The sequence below is a fragment of the Lactuca virosa genome, chromosome 2, assembly GCF_052849685.1.
Source record: "Lactuca virosa cultivar CGN04683 chromosome 2, Lactuca_virosa_CGN04683_v6, whole genome shotgun sequence".
Taxonomy (NCBI): Eukaryota; Viridiplantae; Streptophyta; class Magnoliopsida; order Asterales; family Asteraceae; genus Lactuca; species Lactuca virosa.
This window is the reverse complement of record NC_136427.1, coordinates 290,149,095-290,165,913: the sequence shown is the minus strand read 5'-3', so window position 1 is coordinate 290,165,913 and position 16,819 is coordinate 290,149,095. Positions and strand designations below refer to the sequence as shown.

The window sequence follows — 16,819 nt, the reverse complement described above, 5'->3', positions numbered from 1 at the left end:
AGGTGCTTGGGTGTTTACACGGATCATTTCCATTCACTTACCTGGGGTTCCGGTGGGTGCTAATATGGCACTGAAGAAGTACTGGAAACCTATTCTTGATAAAATATCTTCCAAATTATCAAATTGGAAAGCTATCTCTTTGTCGTTTGGGGGTCGCCTCACTCTCATTAAATCTGTGCTTGACAGCCTTCCTACGTTCTACATGTCCCTTTTTAGAGCCCCACAGGGGATCATAGACCAACTTGACAAGATCAGGCGGAGATTCTTAGGGGGGGGGGGGATGATGAGCTTAAAAAGAAAATACATTGGGTTGATTGGTCAAAAATTATCGCTCCAAAATCAGTTGGGGGTCTTGGTGTTGGCTCCTTACTCGCTCAAAACACTGCACTACTACTCAAATGGTGGTGGAGGCTCATGAACGAAAATGGTAGTCTTTGGAAAGAAGTCATTGTAAGCATTCATAATTTACACAATAGACTGACTTCATACATTGTGAGGAAATCATCAAATGGAGTGTGGTGCAATATTTCCAAAGCGGTCAAATCCATTGAAAAGCTCCAGATCGACTGCAATGACATTTTTACCCTTAACCCTGGTTCGGATGTCAAAATTCTATTCTGGAAAAACTCATGGTGCAGCTATACTCCGTTTCATCTTAAATTTCCTCACCCATACTCGCTAGAAACAGTAAAAATCTGTCAATTGGGGGACAGACCTTCTAGCATCGGTTTTTCATGGATGTGGAGATTCGAACCACCAGGTCCTGATGAATTAAATGAACTATTGCAGCTATATAACGATATTGGGAATATGAATACGGGGCAAAATTCCAAATTCGGTTTCAGATTCACTCTTAATACCAGTGGTGAATATACTGTGAAAGTTATGAGAAAGCTATTGGAGTCTAAACTAATTCCATACAATGGGAAGTCAATCTGGTGGTCAAAGATAACTCCTCTAAAGGTGCGTTGTTTCATATGGAAGGCGGTATTAGGCAGAATTCCAGTTGCAAAAAACTTGGCAATAAGGGGAATTAATACTCCATGCTCACTGTGTCCCATGTGCAATAAAGTGACTGAATCGGTTGACCATCTTATTATTACATGTGAGCATTCTAGATCGGTGCAACTTTGGATATTCAAATGGTGTGGTATTGGTGACAAATCATTCTCAAATATTAGAGAACTCATTGATTTTGCGGGTGCTTGGGGTAACTGCCCTAAAAAGAAAGAGATTTTAATCATGGTGTTTTACTGTACTATTTGGAATGTTTGGTTATCTAGAAACGAGAAGATCTTCAAACGAATTAGTGTGAATCCCATAAGAATCGCTGACAACATAATCTCGCTTTCCTACATATGGTGCAGGCATAGAGGTGGCGCAAGCTGTGGAAACTAGGCAGAATGGAGTGTATCGCCTTTCACACATTTGTTATCTTAATTCGTGTATTCTAATGTTTGGTTCCTGTTCCTTTTTATTCCTTTTTTTGTTACATTGATCTCATTGTAGCTTCTTGCTATGAGAGTGCCCCTCTCACTTTTAATGATATTTGTCTTTTCTAAAAGAAATTAAACATTGTTCTATTTATATGATGGTTTTAGACTAATCCAGTAAATTAAAAATGACTAGAAAGACATACTTGAATTTGTTTTCTAATTAAATAATTAAATTATACAAATCATTGAAAATGATAAACTCCAATCCTTGGTTCAGCTCCCGAGAGCGTTTCAATTCATGGATGACTTGGTTAGATGATGGTAACCATTTAAATTTTTAATTAATATATTAGCCTAAAATTTATTTCAAATAATCATTTTAAATATAATTAAATTAAAAAAATAAATACAGTTAAATATTAAAACTTCAAACCATTTAATTATTAGTTTTTATTGGGCAAATGTAATTTACCCATGAAATAATTCTACAAGATTTAAACTTCCACCTCAAAAAAAAAAAAAAAAAAAAAAAAAAAAAAAAAAAACAAACAAACAACTGATATTGTTAGACTATACGGTATAAATCATTTGGTATTAATTATTAGCTAACACATGATTTTTGTAAACAACTTTTATATTTATATAAATAGACATCTTATAAAAAACAATTGAACTAATATAAATAAGCCAATCATAACGCCGAGTGCCGATGTCAGTTTCAAAATTGGCCTTAACCAAAAACCAACCATAATTAAACATTTCAACAGAATATAAAGTTTAAATCTAAGATTTTTAGATTGAAACAAGCTAAATATTAAGTATATCTATATATTTAAAATGTATATATATGTATAAATAAAGATAAGTACTTAAAAATGATTATAAGTAAAATTAATGCAATTGAATATGTAACGATATTGATTATTGTCGTTGATAATCGATGGTAGAAAAATAATAATAATCAAAAGTTAAAAACAAGAGAAAACATAGCTTCTAGATAACTGATAACCAGGAAATCCAGTTACATGTGGTTTAAGAAGTTGATTTGTTCAGGTAATTGCCGTTAAATTTTACACATGAGTACATGACCCCACCACACCACCCACACACATTCCATACGGTTTACTATTAAACAATTCTAGAATGTCTAGAGAGAGAAAGCGTTGATGAGAGAGAAAGTGTTTTCCCTATTTGACCCTCCTTTGCCCCCATTGATTTTCCCATAAGTCTGCTTCCGCTTTTGCTCCTTCTCTAGTCAAATCCACCTTCCTCCCTCCCCATTTTCCTCCCCCCTTCCCTTAACCTCCATTTTTATAACTCCAAATCAACACGCACTTCCGGTAAGCCACAACACACAATCATGGGTTTTTTGAAAGACGAAAGAAGTAAGAAAGCTTTGAGAGGATTCAAAACAGTCTTCTTTTTGGTAACCATGATTATATCGTTTCTGTTCTTCTCTGCTCCGATACTGTTCGCCGTCGCCGATGCTTTACTTCCCACAGCTCTATTATCGGCTTCTCTTTCAGCGCCGTCGGATTCTCCGTTCCCTGATCCCTCACCAGCCTTCTCCTTGCTCCAAACCCTATCGTCCCATTTGAGTAACTACGATTTTCGATACTCTTTGATCGATATCCCTCTAATTTCTATAATCAGATCCGCAATCATTCTCTGTAAGTAATCAATTTAATAGCTCTCTATAAAATTAACGATTTCTTAATTTGTGTTCTAAACACTTAGCTGATCGGGGGGTTTTGTGAATTTGGTAGGTGTGTATGGACTATGCGATGGTCCGGGCCTATCAAGGGGTCCATACTTGGGAATTACGACTGTTTGTTCGGTGGTTTCTTTGTTGTTTGTATCGGTAAAAGCGTCGTATGTGTTCGGCGGCAGAAGTAGCGGTTTCTCCGCAGCGGAGGTGGCTTTATTTATTTGTTCGCTTTCGTTGGCCATTGGCCACATCGTGGTGGCTTACCGGACTAGTTGCAGAGAACGACGCAAGCTTCTTGTCTACAAAATCGACGTCGAAGCTGTAAGTCCGGTTTCCTCCATTAATCACGATTCTTCACAATCACAGCTCTATATAATCAAAGTTAAATATAAAAAAAATCAATACTAAATCTACAAAATAAGTAAAAGATTGATACCCATTAAACATATCAAAAAACCCACCTCGAGTCCACTTTTGTTCTATATATCTCTAAATATTGCATCATGCATCAGGAAGTTGTACCCTATGCATAACTACTTGTACAGTATGCAGTACAGCTTGTAGACGTGAAACGTTTTTCTTGTTTTGCCGTTGTCGATTGTTGACTATTCAAGTTGGTAGAGAGGAATTTAGATTTTTGAGATATATATCATATCTAACTAATATTTCATGCCTATTTATTAAAAATATAGTAGTAATTAAGTAAAAGCCATCGAATTTATCGAAAGTAATTTCATAGGACTTTTGGCAAAGTTAGGGACATCTTGTTAATGTACAACTCATCAATGCGGGGACCCTCCATAGACGGGCCATAACATGCCAACTGCAAGAGAGGAGAATGTCCAGATTGTAGGGTTATTAATAAGTTGATTTTGACCCTTCAAGAAATTGACTTTATACGCGTTTTGATTTTCTTTTACCTCATATAAAATATCTATTAATTTTAAAAATTTCCTCCACATCGAAACCTAAGACGGGCACTTCAATATATAATCTCTATAATATTTCGTTGTCGACATCAAGAAGCTTCGAGAATGTAACATAAATTAGTTGCATAAACTGATAAAAAAAAATAGTAACGAATTGAAACATAAGTAGATGAATGGGTAAATTAGTGATTAGCTAGCCCTAATATTTATGGAATAAGATGCATAAAATTATACTACACCGAAAGTGTTTTGTTAGGAATCCACAACATTCCCTTGGCATAAGGAACTTTATTTAAACTCCTTAGAAGATAACGATACCCTTTAGGTATAACTTTAGCAATATCATCCAAGATTTGATCTTTATTGAATTAGGGAAAAGGGTTTTGCTTAATAAAATTTAACAAGATTAGTTATTTTATTTTGATCAGGTGTCGACATTCAAGAATGGGTTTCCAAGGTACACAAAAAAGATTCTTCAAGATGAAAGGGTGAAAGTGAAACTGCAAAACTAAAAGTTGACGCATAAACTGTTCCCATCTCATCTCAACACCAATCTTTTCAATGGCCAGCCCAGATTCACATTTACAAGTTTCAGGTAACAGAATCTTTCTCACATGCATCACTGACTTGTACTGTACATGTGGTTTGAGTTGTCCCATTTAGTGGGCCATTGGTTTATATTGTATATTACTATATAAATATATATTTATAATTTATGAAATGGCCATGCCAACACCTTTCCCAAGGGAGCAGATTGCTTGATATCTGAAAAAAGATTACTTTTTTCCTTGAAAATGTGTCTCATGTTGTTGAGCCAAATTCAGGCATGACTCATGACCATGTGCCACACCCCTTAACATTTGGCAGCTTACTCACTTTTGTCCAAGATTTCAGTTAGGTTTAGCTTTCAAGAGAATCTAGGATCCTCTGTTTTTAATTATTATTTTATTTTAAATGTATGGTATTTGGTAGGTACATAAAATAGAAGTTGAATGTATTTTATGTTGTTTTTGCAGGTTTTCCGAAGGAGAACAGTAATTTGATGGTCAGATATGAAGAGATATATAGATGATCCTCTATTATATACACGATTAAGATTAAGTTTGGGTACATATATTGTAAACTACGGGTTTTATTGTGTTTTTTTCTTTTATCTTATAGAAATGGAGGTACAAGTATCGGGTTTGATCTGTCTTCCATGAAAAAAACATGTATAGATTTTTTTTCATGTTTATTAGATGATGAAATATTCACACACAATTTTGTCAAACAAATGCATTTCCATAATCTTTGGTTGTCTAATAATATAGTCCCGAGTAAAGTCGGCATTATAATTCAAAATTCAACAACGATCAACAAATAAATAAAATATAATAATATAATGCGACCATGTTGATGTCAAGATTCTTCGGCTATGTGAAGAGCAAGAAAGAAAGTAAATATTTTTGGTATATTTTGTAAAGAAATTGGTTTTTATTGCAAAATAAATATATACCCACTGAAAAAGAGATTCTAAAAGAAGGTAGAATGATAGGTAGGGCAAAGTGGCAAGTTGGTTGATGATCAAATGTGTCAAACTCGGCTGCTCGCTTGGTCCGACATGTTGTGCAAGTGTAACAATCAGAACAAGCGGTGTCCTTGTACGTTAGCTTTGGAGAGATTTTTGAAACTTTTAATTTTTAGTTTTTAAGAAAAAAACTCGAAATAAAAGAATCTTCCTTTGGTACTTTGAGTTTTATTTTTTATATTAATCAACAAATTCATAATTCAAAAGATACACTTCAAGTAGCTCTTAATTTTTATTTAATTTTGCATCTTTACAAGTTAATATTTATTGTTTCTGTACGGTTGTGCACAAATAAAAGCCAACAAATTTTGCCAAAAACTCCCGTAGATCAAATTGGTTTGGCCTAATAACATTTTTCTTGTCTGTTTAAATATTGATAATAGTTAAAGGTTAAAATAACTACGAAATTGTTTATATGTATTCATTTAGTCATTTAATAATGTTACTAATTTTCAAAATTATATCAATTTTCTTGTGACATGCTCAGGTTAACCATTCTTTATTTTATTTAGAAATTCGCCCCATATTTTATTTTTTATTACAAATTTGGTCACAACTTTAAAGCTATTACAACTTTGTTTTTAACTGTATTTTTTTATTTTATTTGTTTTATTTTATTTTACAACTTTGCCTGACAAGTATTTTTATAGGTCTTTTCATAACTTTGTTTTCATGTTTCTGCGTTGTTGTCGAACTTTACTTTTTGATAGTATTTTATTTTAAAAGTTTTTTTACAACTTTGTTTTGCTACAAACTTTCGCATGGTTTTTACTTAAGTTAATTCATATTTTTTAAAAGGAAAATATAATCTATTTTTCATTCACATATATCTCAAATGAAACTTGAACCCCGACCTCAAAAAAGAACAACATCTAATATCACTAGCTACAAGTCCATTGATTTTTTTACTTCGTTTTTTTACAACTTCGCTTGCTATAGTTATTGCCATTTACATTGTTTTTTTTACGGTTAGCCTATTCATAATAATATTTGTTGTAATCTGAAATAAAATTAAAATGTAAGCGGTAAAGAAATGAAACTGTAAAAAATGAGGTTGTCAAAAAAAAATGAAGATGTAAAAATGATTAAAAAAAATTATGAAATATTAAGTTTTAGGAAAATAAAGTTTGTAAAAGAATTTATAAGAATTAAAACTTGGGGATAATATGTAATAAAAATGTATGGTAACATGTCTAATTGATAGAGTTTTAAAAATCAAATGGTCTTACGTCTAAATAAAGTTAAATCACTAAACAGGTTCATAAATAATAATTAAAGAACCAATTCCAACTTTAAGCATATAAATAATGAATGTGTTAAATATAATTAAAGAACTACTGAAATTATATAATATGTAACTAAAGCTCTTTGAATCCGTAATCGTTAGTTTAAAAAAAATCTTTAATTTTTGATTTGACTTTACTTTAACAAATTATTTTTATTATTGATAGAATAACTAAAAACTCTTAATTGTATTTTCAAAAAAATATGTTGAGATTTTCCAAATAGTTTTGAATAAAAATATAAACACCAAATTCAAAATACCGGCCAAATGCCACCACGATATCCTACCACATAACTCGATACAACTGACTACAACCAAACACATACCAACTATATATCAACAAGTCTATTCTTTAAACGGTATTCATTTATCTAATATTCTATATTCATTTTTATTAAGTAATCCATTTAGCATACGACAAATAAATCTTTAGCTGGATGGATATTCTTAAAAACAACTCCAATAATCTCTTACATCACAAGACACAAACACAAACACAAAAGCAACACCAATATCATCCTCAAAAGCATCGGATTTGCTTACCTGTTTATATATATATATATATATATATATATATATATATATATATATATATATATATATATATATATATATTATACTTGTAATCCAACAACAAAGCATTATATTATATAGAATTAAAAAAATGGTCCACAAAGTTGTGCCAGAAACTTGCAGATTTTTTTACATATATGTTACAGGCTATCATATTGATAAAAGGGAATAATGGTCCTATTATGTAAAAGATACAACTTTATGAGGTAAGGTCTATCTGGAATTGAACATAAAGTTTTTTCCAGTGAGACACACTTATCCAGCTACCATAATTAGGTTTTGAATAATGAAACAAAGGAAACCACATCAGCAGCATTTATATTAAAAAGATTTAAGTGGGTGTGTTTGGGTTTTGGAAGGACATGTAACATGATTAGGAACCAGAGTGGCATTGCCATACATAACCAACTAATTATATTGAGGTGGTCCTCTTGAAACTTTCCTAAATAGATAATCACCATAGAAACATACATGCATGCATGCCCATTTTAGGGTAGAATTACATTCAATTTGTAGACATACACTTGTACAAACACATGATTATTTTAGGTAAAGTATTTAATAATGTACAATCATGTTCAGTGAAAGAAATGGAGGATTTCTAATCGGATCTGATGCCACCCATGAATGTTCTTGGATCAGGACAGTTCCCTGAGAATTGAGCCTGAGAAAAGTCAAATCCTGGGTTCTGTGGAAGTAGTAACAGTTAAGTTAGTTAGTTAAAGATTTGTCATAAAGTTTTTAGAAATTAAAAAAGACACATATATTATTATTATTTGCTATTAATATGAGAAATTTGTACCTCTTCTTGAAACCTCTGAAGCATGAGACGTTTCTGTTCAAGATCAGCTGCATAGGGGTCAAGCTGGCCTTGACCTTCTATTGGAGATGACCATGTTTGACCTTTATCCCTTTTTTGCAAAGTGATGTGCAGTATATCATCCTCTGTCATATACCAAAACATTACAATCATCATCATCATCGTTTTACACTCTTTTCAGTAGATCAATTTTATGGTTTTATTATGTATAATATTAGCCCTCATATATGTTTTTAGATAGTCTTGTGTATTTGGCCCATCACAAAATACAATTGGGCCTTGTACTACAAGGCCCAATTGTATTTTGTGATGTAGGTATCTTTTATAAAGCAATGAATGGGAAAGGGCTCTCTCATATGGAAAATACTCTCTGAATCAATTACAACTCAAAAATGTTCTGTCTTGATCAAGAGAACATCATCACCCAAAACTTGCTTCCCTGTAAAGAGTAAAGACCACTACCCACCATTCACATCAAGGTTAATTGGTGCTGCTACTAGGATTTTAGAACCTAGAAATAAGTCTGAATTTGCTGTCACCTATGGCTCATAGTTCAACAACAGAGCTTATGAAATTGGAAAGTGAAAATCTTGATTTATCAGGGAGTTAGTTCTAATCAAGCATCTTGCAAAAATTGTGGTAATTCGCGTCACATTGCAAAGTCTACATCAAAGAGAGATTCCTAAACATCTGTCTTTGATTCTCTCAATCCTTTTCAAAATGGTAACTCAAGATTCGATCAAGAACAAGAAATTTCCACAAAATTTGCATCTTCAAACCAAAAATTGAACTGTTTTGCATCTGCTACAGAATGCAGTTAGTGACACTAAAGACTATGTTGCACACTGAATAGGAGTTTAAGTGGTCGAACACGGTCAAGGGTACCAGGTAAAGTTGAGGATACCAAAAGGAACAATTACTTATCTCGAGGGCAGAAAAGACATTTAACACATATCAGAAAGCATGGATAAGGTTATGGTGTCATGGGTTCTACAAATACCACATTACCACCCAAGAATGGTCACAAGTGCTTAGTTTCAGTCACAATGAACCATTTACAGTACTAAGTAGTAAGTACTAATTAAAATATAAATGCTTACCTATGGTCCAAAATGAAGAATCTGTCTTTACAGGCAAAGTCAAATCATGCTGCACAACCCACACAAGAATTGTACCCAATAAGCAATACAATCCATCAAAAAATATTTATACTAATGTAAATAGCAATTTCAAATCAAACGGGTAAATGGGCTACTGACATTCAGATATGGAGGATTGCCTTTGATTCCAACTTCAACATGTTTGGACTGAATTTTGCAGTGAAACAGCTTGGTAGGAACTCCTTTAGGCAAAGTGATGTACATATTAACCTCATCTAGAGTTTGATCCCATTCGAAAACCTTCTGACCTAATAAACAACTCGTTTCAAAAATTAAACATAATTAGTGTTTCTGTTTCACGAAACCCTAACAAATAATACTGATTTTCCACGAATGGATCAAATGCAGAGGGTTAAAACTTAGAGACATGGGCGTGACATACTTCCATGGAAAAAGCTGTGGCGTTTCTCTGGTGCCAATTTCTCCGCCATTCCCCGGTGGTTCTCCTTTTGATTGTCGTTTACCGGCGTCGTTTTTCTTGCAGAAATCTATTGGGGGTTTCCGGAGACGTCTAGATGCGTACTCTTTACCCGGTCCGCTGCTGACTAGTTTGGGTACAAAATCTCAACTTCTTCAAAGTTTACACTTTGCCCCCTCACTTTTACCAGTTGTTCATATTTTAAAAAACGAAGTTAGTTTATAAAATCCTGTTAAGTAACAATAATCATAAAAAGAGGCGGCAAAAATTGACACGACACGAAACCTAATACGAACTCGACACGAAATTAACGGGTTGGGTAAGATATTTCAATTCGTTTAAATAAATGGGTTGACATGACTCAACACGAAAATTGAACGAGTAAGGTTAGGATTGAGAATTTCAACTCGAATATGACTCGAAAATAACCCATTTATTTATAAGCAAGTTCTTTGAATTCTTTAAGTAAACAAGAAAGATAAATGCAAGTTTTTTGAATTCTATAAATGACCCGTTTATCTAAAACAATAAGTAAAAGAAAACCTTTGGATTGAGTCGTTTTGTAATGTTGAAATGACTTAGCCGTCTAGATCAAGACTTCATTTTCAGTTTTTCCATTCTCTCCCAACCTACACATTCCATTTGACCACTCTCTCATCCTCATGATCTTGTCTTCTGCCTCCCCAACTCCTACTCTTTCAATTTTGTCATTTGAACTTGTTATGACTTAATCTATTCCGCCTCCAAACTATTAGTTTTTCCTTTCCGCCTATCCAACTCCTACTCTTTCAACATGCTCAATTTTTTAACCTCACACGACACGATATATTTCAAAGTATACCCTTAACACGAAACCTGATACGAATTTGACACGAAAATAAACGGGTTGACACGACACGACACGTTAATTAAACGTATCAGGTTAGGGTCACATATTTTCAACCCGTTTAGTGTTTCGACACAACACGAACCCAATACGACATGGCACGATTGCCACCTCTAATCATAAACATTAAACTTTATTTATCGTATTTCAAATTGATTTTTAATAATGATGAGGTTTCAAACCAAATAGATCTATTAATAACTCTCATATATTAATAGGATACACAATTACTTTAGTCCTTAAAATACTAAGTTTTTGTTCCCAATATAACTATACCAAATAAATCATATTTGAATATACAAAGCAGAAAGAAAATTACAGAAATATCTCTTAAGAACCACTTAATGATCAAATTTGACTTATATAAATATCTTAAAAACGAGTTATGGTGAAATCTCTTCTACCTTTTGATTTCTATGAACATGGTTGTACTAAAAAAATATCTTTTATAAGAAAACATTTATATACGTCTGAAATCCAAGTGATAGCACCCTAGCAACAATTTTAGTTTTTGAAGTATGATGAAGAGATTCTTTCAATCAAATATCAGAGGGGGTACTTGACGAACTAATAAAATAGTTTGAGGGGTTCCTAGTAATTTAGCGAAAATGAAAACCTCTTACGTCGTCGTTCGAACTAAGAACCTCTTATGCCCGCTGCACATAATTTAAGCAATCCAAAAAAAGGAGGGATTCACCGGCCGGCGATTTGAACTCAACCAAGTGTTTGTGTAAAAGCGAGAGAGACAGAGGGCAAAAGGGACTCCGGCGAGTCCTACAAAGAAATGAGGTTTAATTTCGATATACCAGAACCTAGCAGTAAAGAAGCCCTAACACCACCGCCACAGTCACGGTCGCTAACACCACCGTCACAGTCACGGTCGCCGTCATCGGCTACTCCGGCAAACGAAGAGGTCGAATGGGTTCCTCTTCAGAACCACCCCATTTTCTCCAACGACACAGCCGCTCATTCATCGAATGATGTCCCAAAGAAACGGAATCTCATGGCTTGGGATGGAGCTTCTCGCCTCTACTACTGGGACATAAATACACAATCCCTACATCGAATTTCGCTTCGATTCGGTGAACCTGAACCCACTTCCGTCCTCGCTGCTTCCCCTACCAAGGTCTTTCTTTCCCTTATCAAACACTCGCACATTTCAGGTTTTACTGTTTTGACGATTCTGTATCATATTTTATTACTCTTCCCTTTCATAGGAACTACTTTACTTTAACTATTACCATATTTTATACAGTAGTTCACATCATGGGATTCCGAGTTTTTTGCGCTTAACATGTGTTCGAATGCCAATGTACTGGATATGTGAAAAAAAATGTTAAACAGATGGAATCAGATTCTTGTATGTTTTGCAGTATTACCATCGTTTACTCACTCCCTTAAGCATGAAAATTCTTTAGATTTACATTTTGGTATTTAAAGGCATTCGTTAGTAGGAGAAACATGTGGTAAATGACTATTTGATACATTCTAATAGTATGTATTATAACCTATGAAAAATGGAAGTCAAATGTAACAATGTATTAACAGAGTGGCAAGCATGGAATTGCCTTAAAGATATGTATTTCATACAACAAACAAGGATGTATTTAAGCAGACAAAAGACGAAGATGAAATTTGAGGAAAATGAAACAATAGAGAACTTTTATGGGAACAGTTTACTGTGTTTTGCTTTCATTCTTATCCTGAAGTTTTATGCATTATAGGTGATGCGAGCAGATGTTGAGCTCAATTTCACAGTGGACAGAATTACCATCAATAGACATGGATCAGCTTTACTCTTAGAGGGATCAGATGGCATACGAGTTATGTACCTTTATGGAAGTACTTCATCAAAAGACAGTGCTGTTATTTGCAGGTAGTAAAATCTATCTGTAAGCCTTTTGTCTTATGTTTTGACTTAGTTTGTAAACTGTTATAACTTAATGGGAAAAACACCCATATGTAATGTAGCTTACTACATGATAAAATCATTAAATCATGTTTTTGTTCTACTGATCTTCAGGACAGTCTCTGTTGGATCAGATGTCTACTTCAACACGAATAATGCCATAAGGACTCTAAAAGTTTTATGGCATCCTTATAGCGACACTCATCTTGGAATTCTATCTTCTGATTCAGTTTTCAGGTTCAACATTCTTTTTCAAGAATATCTCTAGTTGAATTGCATAGAATTTATCGGACCATTTTGTATTACCTATTTAATTGTAATAATCACTATACATTATTTCTGTAGGCTTTATGATTTGTCTGTGGCTCTTGAACAACCAGAACAAGAATATTATTTACAGCCAGTTGAACGTGGTAGATCAAGGAATGCTTCATCAATATGCCCTGTTGACTTTTCTTTTGGTGGTGATCACTTGTGGGACCGATTTAGTGTGCGTTAGCTGTTTCATTATTCTTAAATCTTATGTGTTTTTGTTTACATTTTTTACTCTCACATGAACGTATATGGTTATATATAAATGTTTAATGTTACAGGTCTTTATTTTATTTAGTGATGGTTCAGTTTACATCTTATGTCCAGTTGTTCCTTTCGGGAGGTCAGTTGCAATAATATCTTGCTTTTTAAGGTTTTTATTATATTGGAAATCGACTGGCTTATGTTATGTATGTTATTACAGTGTGTACAAATGGGAGTCTGTATTGGAGATATATAATGATGCTCAAACATTTGGACTCAAAGCCAGTAGCTCTAAAGCTGTTAGTAATGCCAACCTGGCAATTTCTTGGTTAGAAGCTACATTTCCTGATTTGGCTGAACAAGCAGCTGAAGGTGGGAATCAACTTGCACTAAAATCTCATCCTTACGCCTTATTTGATTCATCTGTTTCCTTACAGGTATTCCTCTTAACACCTCTACTTTCACGGTTTCACCATTATATCAATTTAGCCACTGAACAATCTGAAAATACAGGGCCCTCTTCATAAAGTTTACCATGGCAAGGAAGAGGATCTCTCTGAATTGAAGGTTTCAGAGTGTGAGGGGAGAGCAGTTAGTTTTCTTTACAAAGCAGTTAGCAAAGATTCAGTTCTTGTTACAGCTTTTAGTAGTGGACAGTTACAAATAGATGCATTAGCCGATGAAATACAGCCCGTTTGGACACCTGGCAACCAGCCTCGTCTATCTGTCAATTCTCAAGACCGAATAATTGGTGTTGCCATGATATGTGAAACACATTCAAATGAGCTCTCTGTTGATCATGATATTTGGTTAGGACATTCACCACCCTTGTTGAAATTGGGAACTGTGGATTTAGCATTACCTGGAAAACCGGAATCAGGTTCCTTAATTTCATCGTTTGTTGATCCGCTTATACCTGAGAGAATATATTCGGTTCATGATGGAGGTGTGGATTCGATAGTGTTGCATTTTCTTCCTTTTACAAATCAGAAAAACGGGATAGATGATGACATCAGAGCTCCTACTGTGCAATCGGTTTTGAGCACTTGCCAGGTGGAATCCTCGGTGTCAGCTCTTTGTGGTTTTGTGGCATTGTCTGACTCGTTTGGATGTTCTTGGATTGTGGGACTCACCTCTGGTTTTGAATGCATTGTGATTGGAATGGAAAGTTGGAATCTTTTGCTTCCTGCTCGTATTGATAAAGAGAAGAAATTTGGAAATGGAAACTTGGAAGAGACTGGGGATGCTACTATTATAAGTAAAGAATTACTCACGGGTCCAAAGGTTGTTATTGTGCCTCCAACCTCACAGAATCCTGTTGCTGCTGATTCCATTGAAGGGAGATCTACTCTTCATCAGTATTTCAAACTTTTTCATGAGAACTATGTGGAGTATGCACATAAGGTAACTATTTGCAAATTCTTGTATTTCAATAGAAGGTTCGACTTTGATGCAAATAACTTAATCTGGTAACTTAATAGAGAAAGCCCTTATTTTTTCTAATAGAATCTTGATCTTGATGTTGGAATCATTGTTGTATTGGTTCAAGAACCGGTATTTCTGTTATAAGTTGCTCAAAGTTTGAATCTTTTAGCTCTTTTTAATACTCTTTTTGGCTTTAGAGTAATCATTTTGATGTGGGTTTTGAAATCTTGATGCCTAATACAGACAGATTGAACGAGAAAGTCCTTATTCTTTGTATAGAATCTTGATCTTGATGGTGGTATGGCTGTTCTATTGGTTCAAGAACTGGTTTTTCTGTTATGTATTGTTCAAAGTTTTAACCTTTTGGCACTTTAAATACTCTTTTTTACTTTGGAGCTAGAATTTCAATGTGGGATTTTGAAATCTTGATGCTTTATGCTTGGTGACCATTGATATGAGTAATTTTTTGTTGGTGGGTTTTTAGGTTTACTTTGAGCTTAAACACCATGGGCCTCAACTGAAGAAAATCATTGATGACCAACATGCGCGTTTACGTGAGGCACAACAGAAGCTAGCAAAGGTTGAAGAGAAACAAGAAAAGTTGGAGAAGCGAATAGATCATGTAATTCAGACTCATGATCACTTGGAAGAATGGTTGTTAAACCTAAAAAACCTACCAGGGATTCACAAGAAACCATTATCAAAAGCAGAACGAGAGTTCAAGATGGAGCTTGGTAAGTTTTTGTTTTTCTCTTCAAATTAGGTCAATTCAATAGTGTTCTTAAAAAAACCCCTCTCTGACCCTTGTTCTATTGGATTTATGCAGATAGATTTAGAGGGTTGGAATTGGATGCATTGCACACAACCATAGAAGCTATAAATGGTCGGATACAAAGATACTCATCTTCTCCACAAACCAAAAAACCCAACCAAAGAAGGCAAATTGCAGGAAGGAGGAAAGGGAATGCTGAAGATGATGAAATCTCTCACCTCAAGTCCTCCATTGCAAAACTTTCCATTGTCAACAATGAGAACACGAAAAAAGTCAAACTTGTGGATTCGGCTTTGAAAAACCGCGAAAGTAACCTTTAACTTTGAGGAAGATAATGTGTTTGAAATCAAGAATTTTGTTATTAGTAGATTTGAAATGATTGTGAAACTCTTGGTTTCAAAGCCTCCATCCAAATCTAACCTTTCAACCATCACTACTGAATGGTATGGTTGTAAATGAACCGAATGTTTCGTGAACTAGATTTTTTTTTGTTTGTTTTATTAACATCTGTATGTTCATTTATTTTCATGAATATCTAGTAAATTGTTCATGTATGTGTGTTTTTGTATGTGATGAAGGTAGTGTGTTTGATACCCGAAGAATGTAATGTAATGGATCATTACATTACATTGTCATGCTTGGTTGTTTGTTAATTAAATAAAGTTAAATTGGTGAATAAATAAAATTTGTTATATTACAAAAAACAATCTTTTAACCAAATAAAGATATATCGTCACATAAGTTGTATATAAACATATTTTGTCCTTTAAAATATATATTACATGCATTTCAATTTTCAAGCACAAATATATATATATATATATATATATATATATATATATATATATATATATATATATATATATATATATATCATTAAAAACTGGTTGTTTAGAAAAAAACAATTAATACCATTAACTCTTCAAACCAAATCTTAATCTTAATAAAAGAATCCCCTCTGCCACGTGTCTCATTCTATATCCATTTTTCGTTCATGTGATTTACCCATATTGCCCTTCTTTGTTTCAACTTCCACCCATCCTTGTAATCCGACGCTTCCATCTATTCCTATCGATCAATGTTTTAAAAACCGATTTGAACCGGCCGGTCGAACCAGTTGGACCGGGGAGGGGGCGGTTCAACTATCACCGGTTTTACATTGATTTCTGAACTGGATTGAACCGGTCAATTTTTAGAAAACCCCGGTTGAACCGGTCAAAAGAAACTGGTTGAACCGGTTAAACCGAATAAAAACACATGAAAAAGAACCATTTACATAAACCCGGTTGAACCGGTCAAAAGAAACTGGTTGAACCGGTTAAACAGAATAAAAACACATGAAAAAGAACCATTTACATAATAAACTTTGGTGATTTTTTTTTCTTTCAAATATGTTTAGTTTTCTCTAAATAAAA

At 33.9% G+C, this 16,819-nt stretch overlaps 4 protein-coding genes across 5 annotated transcripts; 3 read left to right on the top strand and 1 right to left on the bottom strand.

The window, feature by feature from the left end:
- Positions 1-414: 414 nt before the first annotated feature.
- LOC145158632 (uncharacterized) lies at positions 415-1,398 on the top strand. The gene has a single exon (XM_079077499.1). The coding sequence runs from the start codon at positions 415-417 to the stop codon at positions 1,396-1,398; it is 984 nt and encodes a 327-aa protein (XP_078933625.1).
- A 1,254-nt stretch (positions 1,399-2,652) lies between these two features.
- On the top strand, positions 2,653-5,360 carry LOC145161384 (uncharacterized). 2 transcript variants are annotated; one of them, XR_013738486.1, is made up of 4 exons: positions 2,654-3,106; positions 3,203-3,465; positions 4,502-4,668; positions 5,090-5,360. XR_013738486.1 is itself a non-coding variant. In XM_079080894.1 (3 exons), the coding sequence occupies exons 1-3, from the start codon at positions 2,797-2,799 to the stop codon at positions 4,583-4,585; spliced, it is 657 nt and encodes a 218-aa protein (XP_078937020.1). In that variant the 5' UTR covers positions 2,653-2,796; the 3' UTR covers positions 4,586-4,825. The 2 variants fall into 2 exon arrangements, 1 of the variants encoding a protein (XP_078937020.1); XM_079080894.1 differs by lacking the exon at positions 5,090-5,360 and having other exon boundaries at positions 2,653-3,106; positions 4,502-4,825.
- Positions 5,361-7,910: 2,550 nt separating this feature from the next.
- Positions 7,911-10,024, bottom strand: LOC145161383 (HSP20-like chaperones superfamily protein). Its single transcript, XM_079080893.1, has 5 exons — positions 9,861-10,024; positions 9,578-9,726; positions 9,419-9,467; positions 8,301-8,443; positions 7,911-8,186 (listed from the first exon to the last, which is right to left on the bottom strand). Exons 1-5 carry the CDS (start codon positions 9,907-9,909, stop codon positions 8,100-8,102), a joined length of 477 nt encoding a protein of 158 aa, XP_078937019.1. The 5' UTR covers positions 9,910-10,024; the 3' UTR covers positions 7,911-8,099.
- Positions 10,025-11,426: 1,402 nt separating this feature from the next.
- On the top strand, positions 11,427-15,958 carry MOS7 (nuclear pore complex protein-like protein). Its single transcript, XM_079080892.1, has 9 exons — positions 11,427-11,908; positions 12,507-12,658; positions 12,806-12,928; positions 13,037-13,181; positions 13,285-13,346; positions 13,428-13,644; positions 13,721-14,611; positions 15,117-15,366; positions 15,459-15,958. Exons 1-9 carry the CDS (start codon positions 11,567-11,569, stop codon positions 15,722-15,724), a joined length of 2,448 nt encoding a protein of 815 aa, XP_078937018.1. The 5' UTR covers positions 11,427-11,566; the 3' UTR covers positions 15,725-15,958.
- The last annotated feature ends 861 nt before the right edge of the window (positions 15,959-16,819 follow it).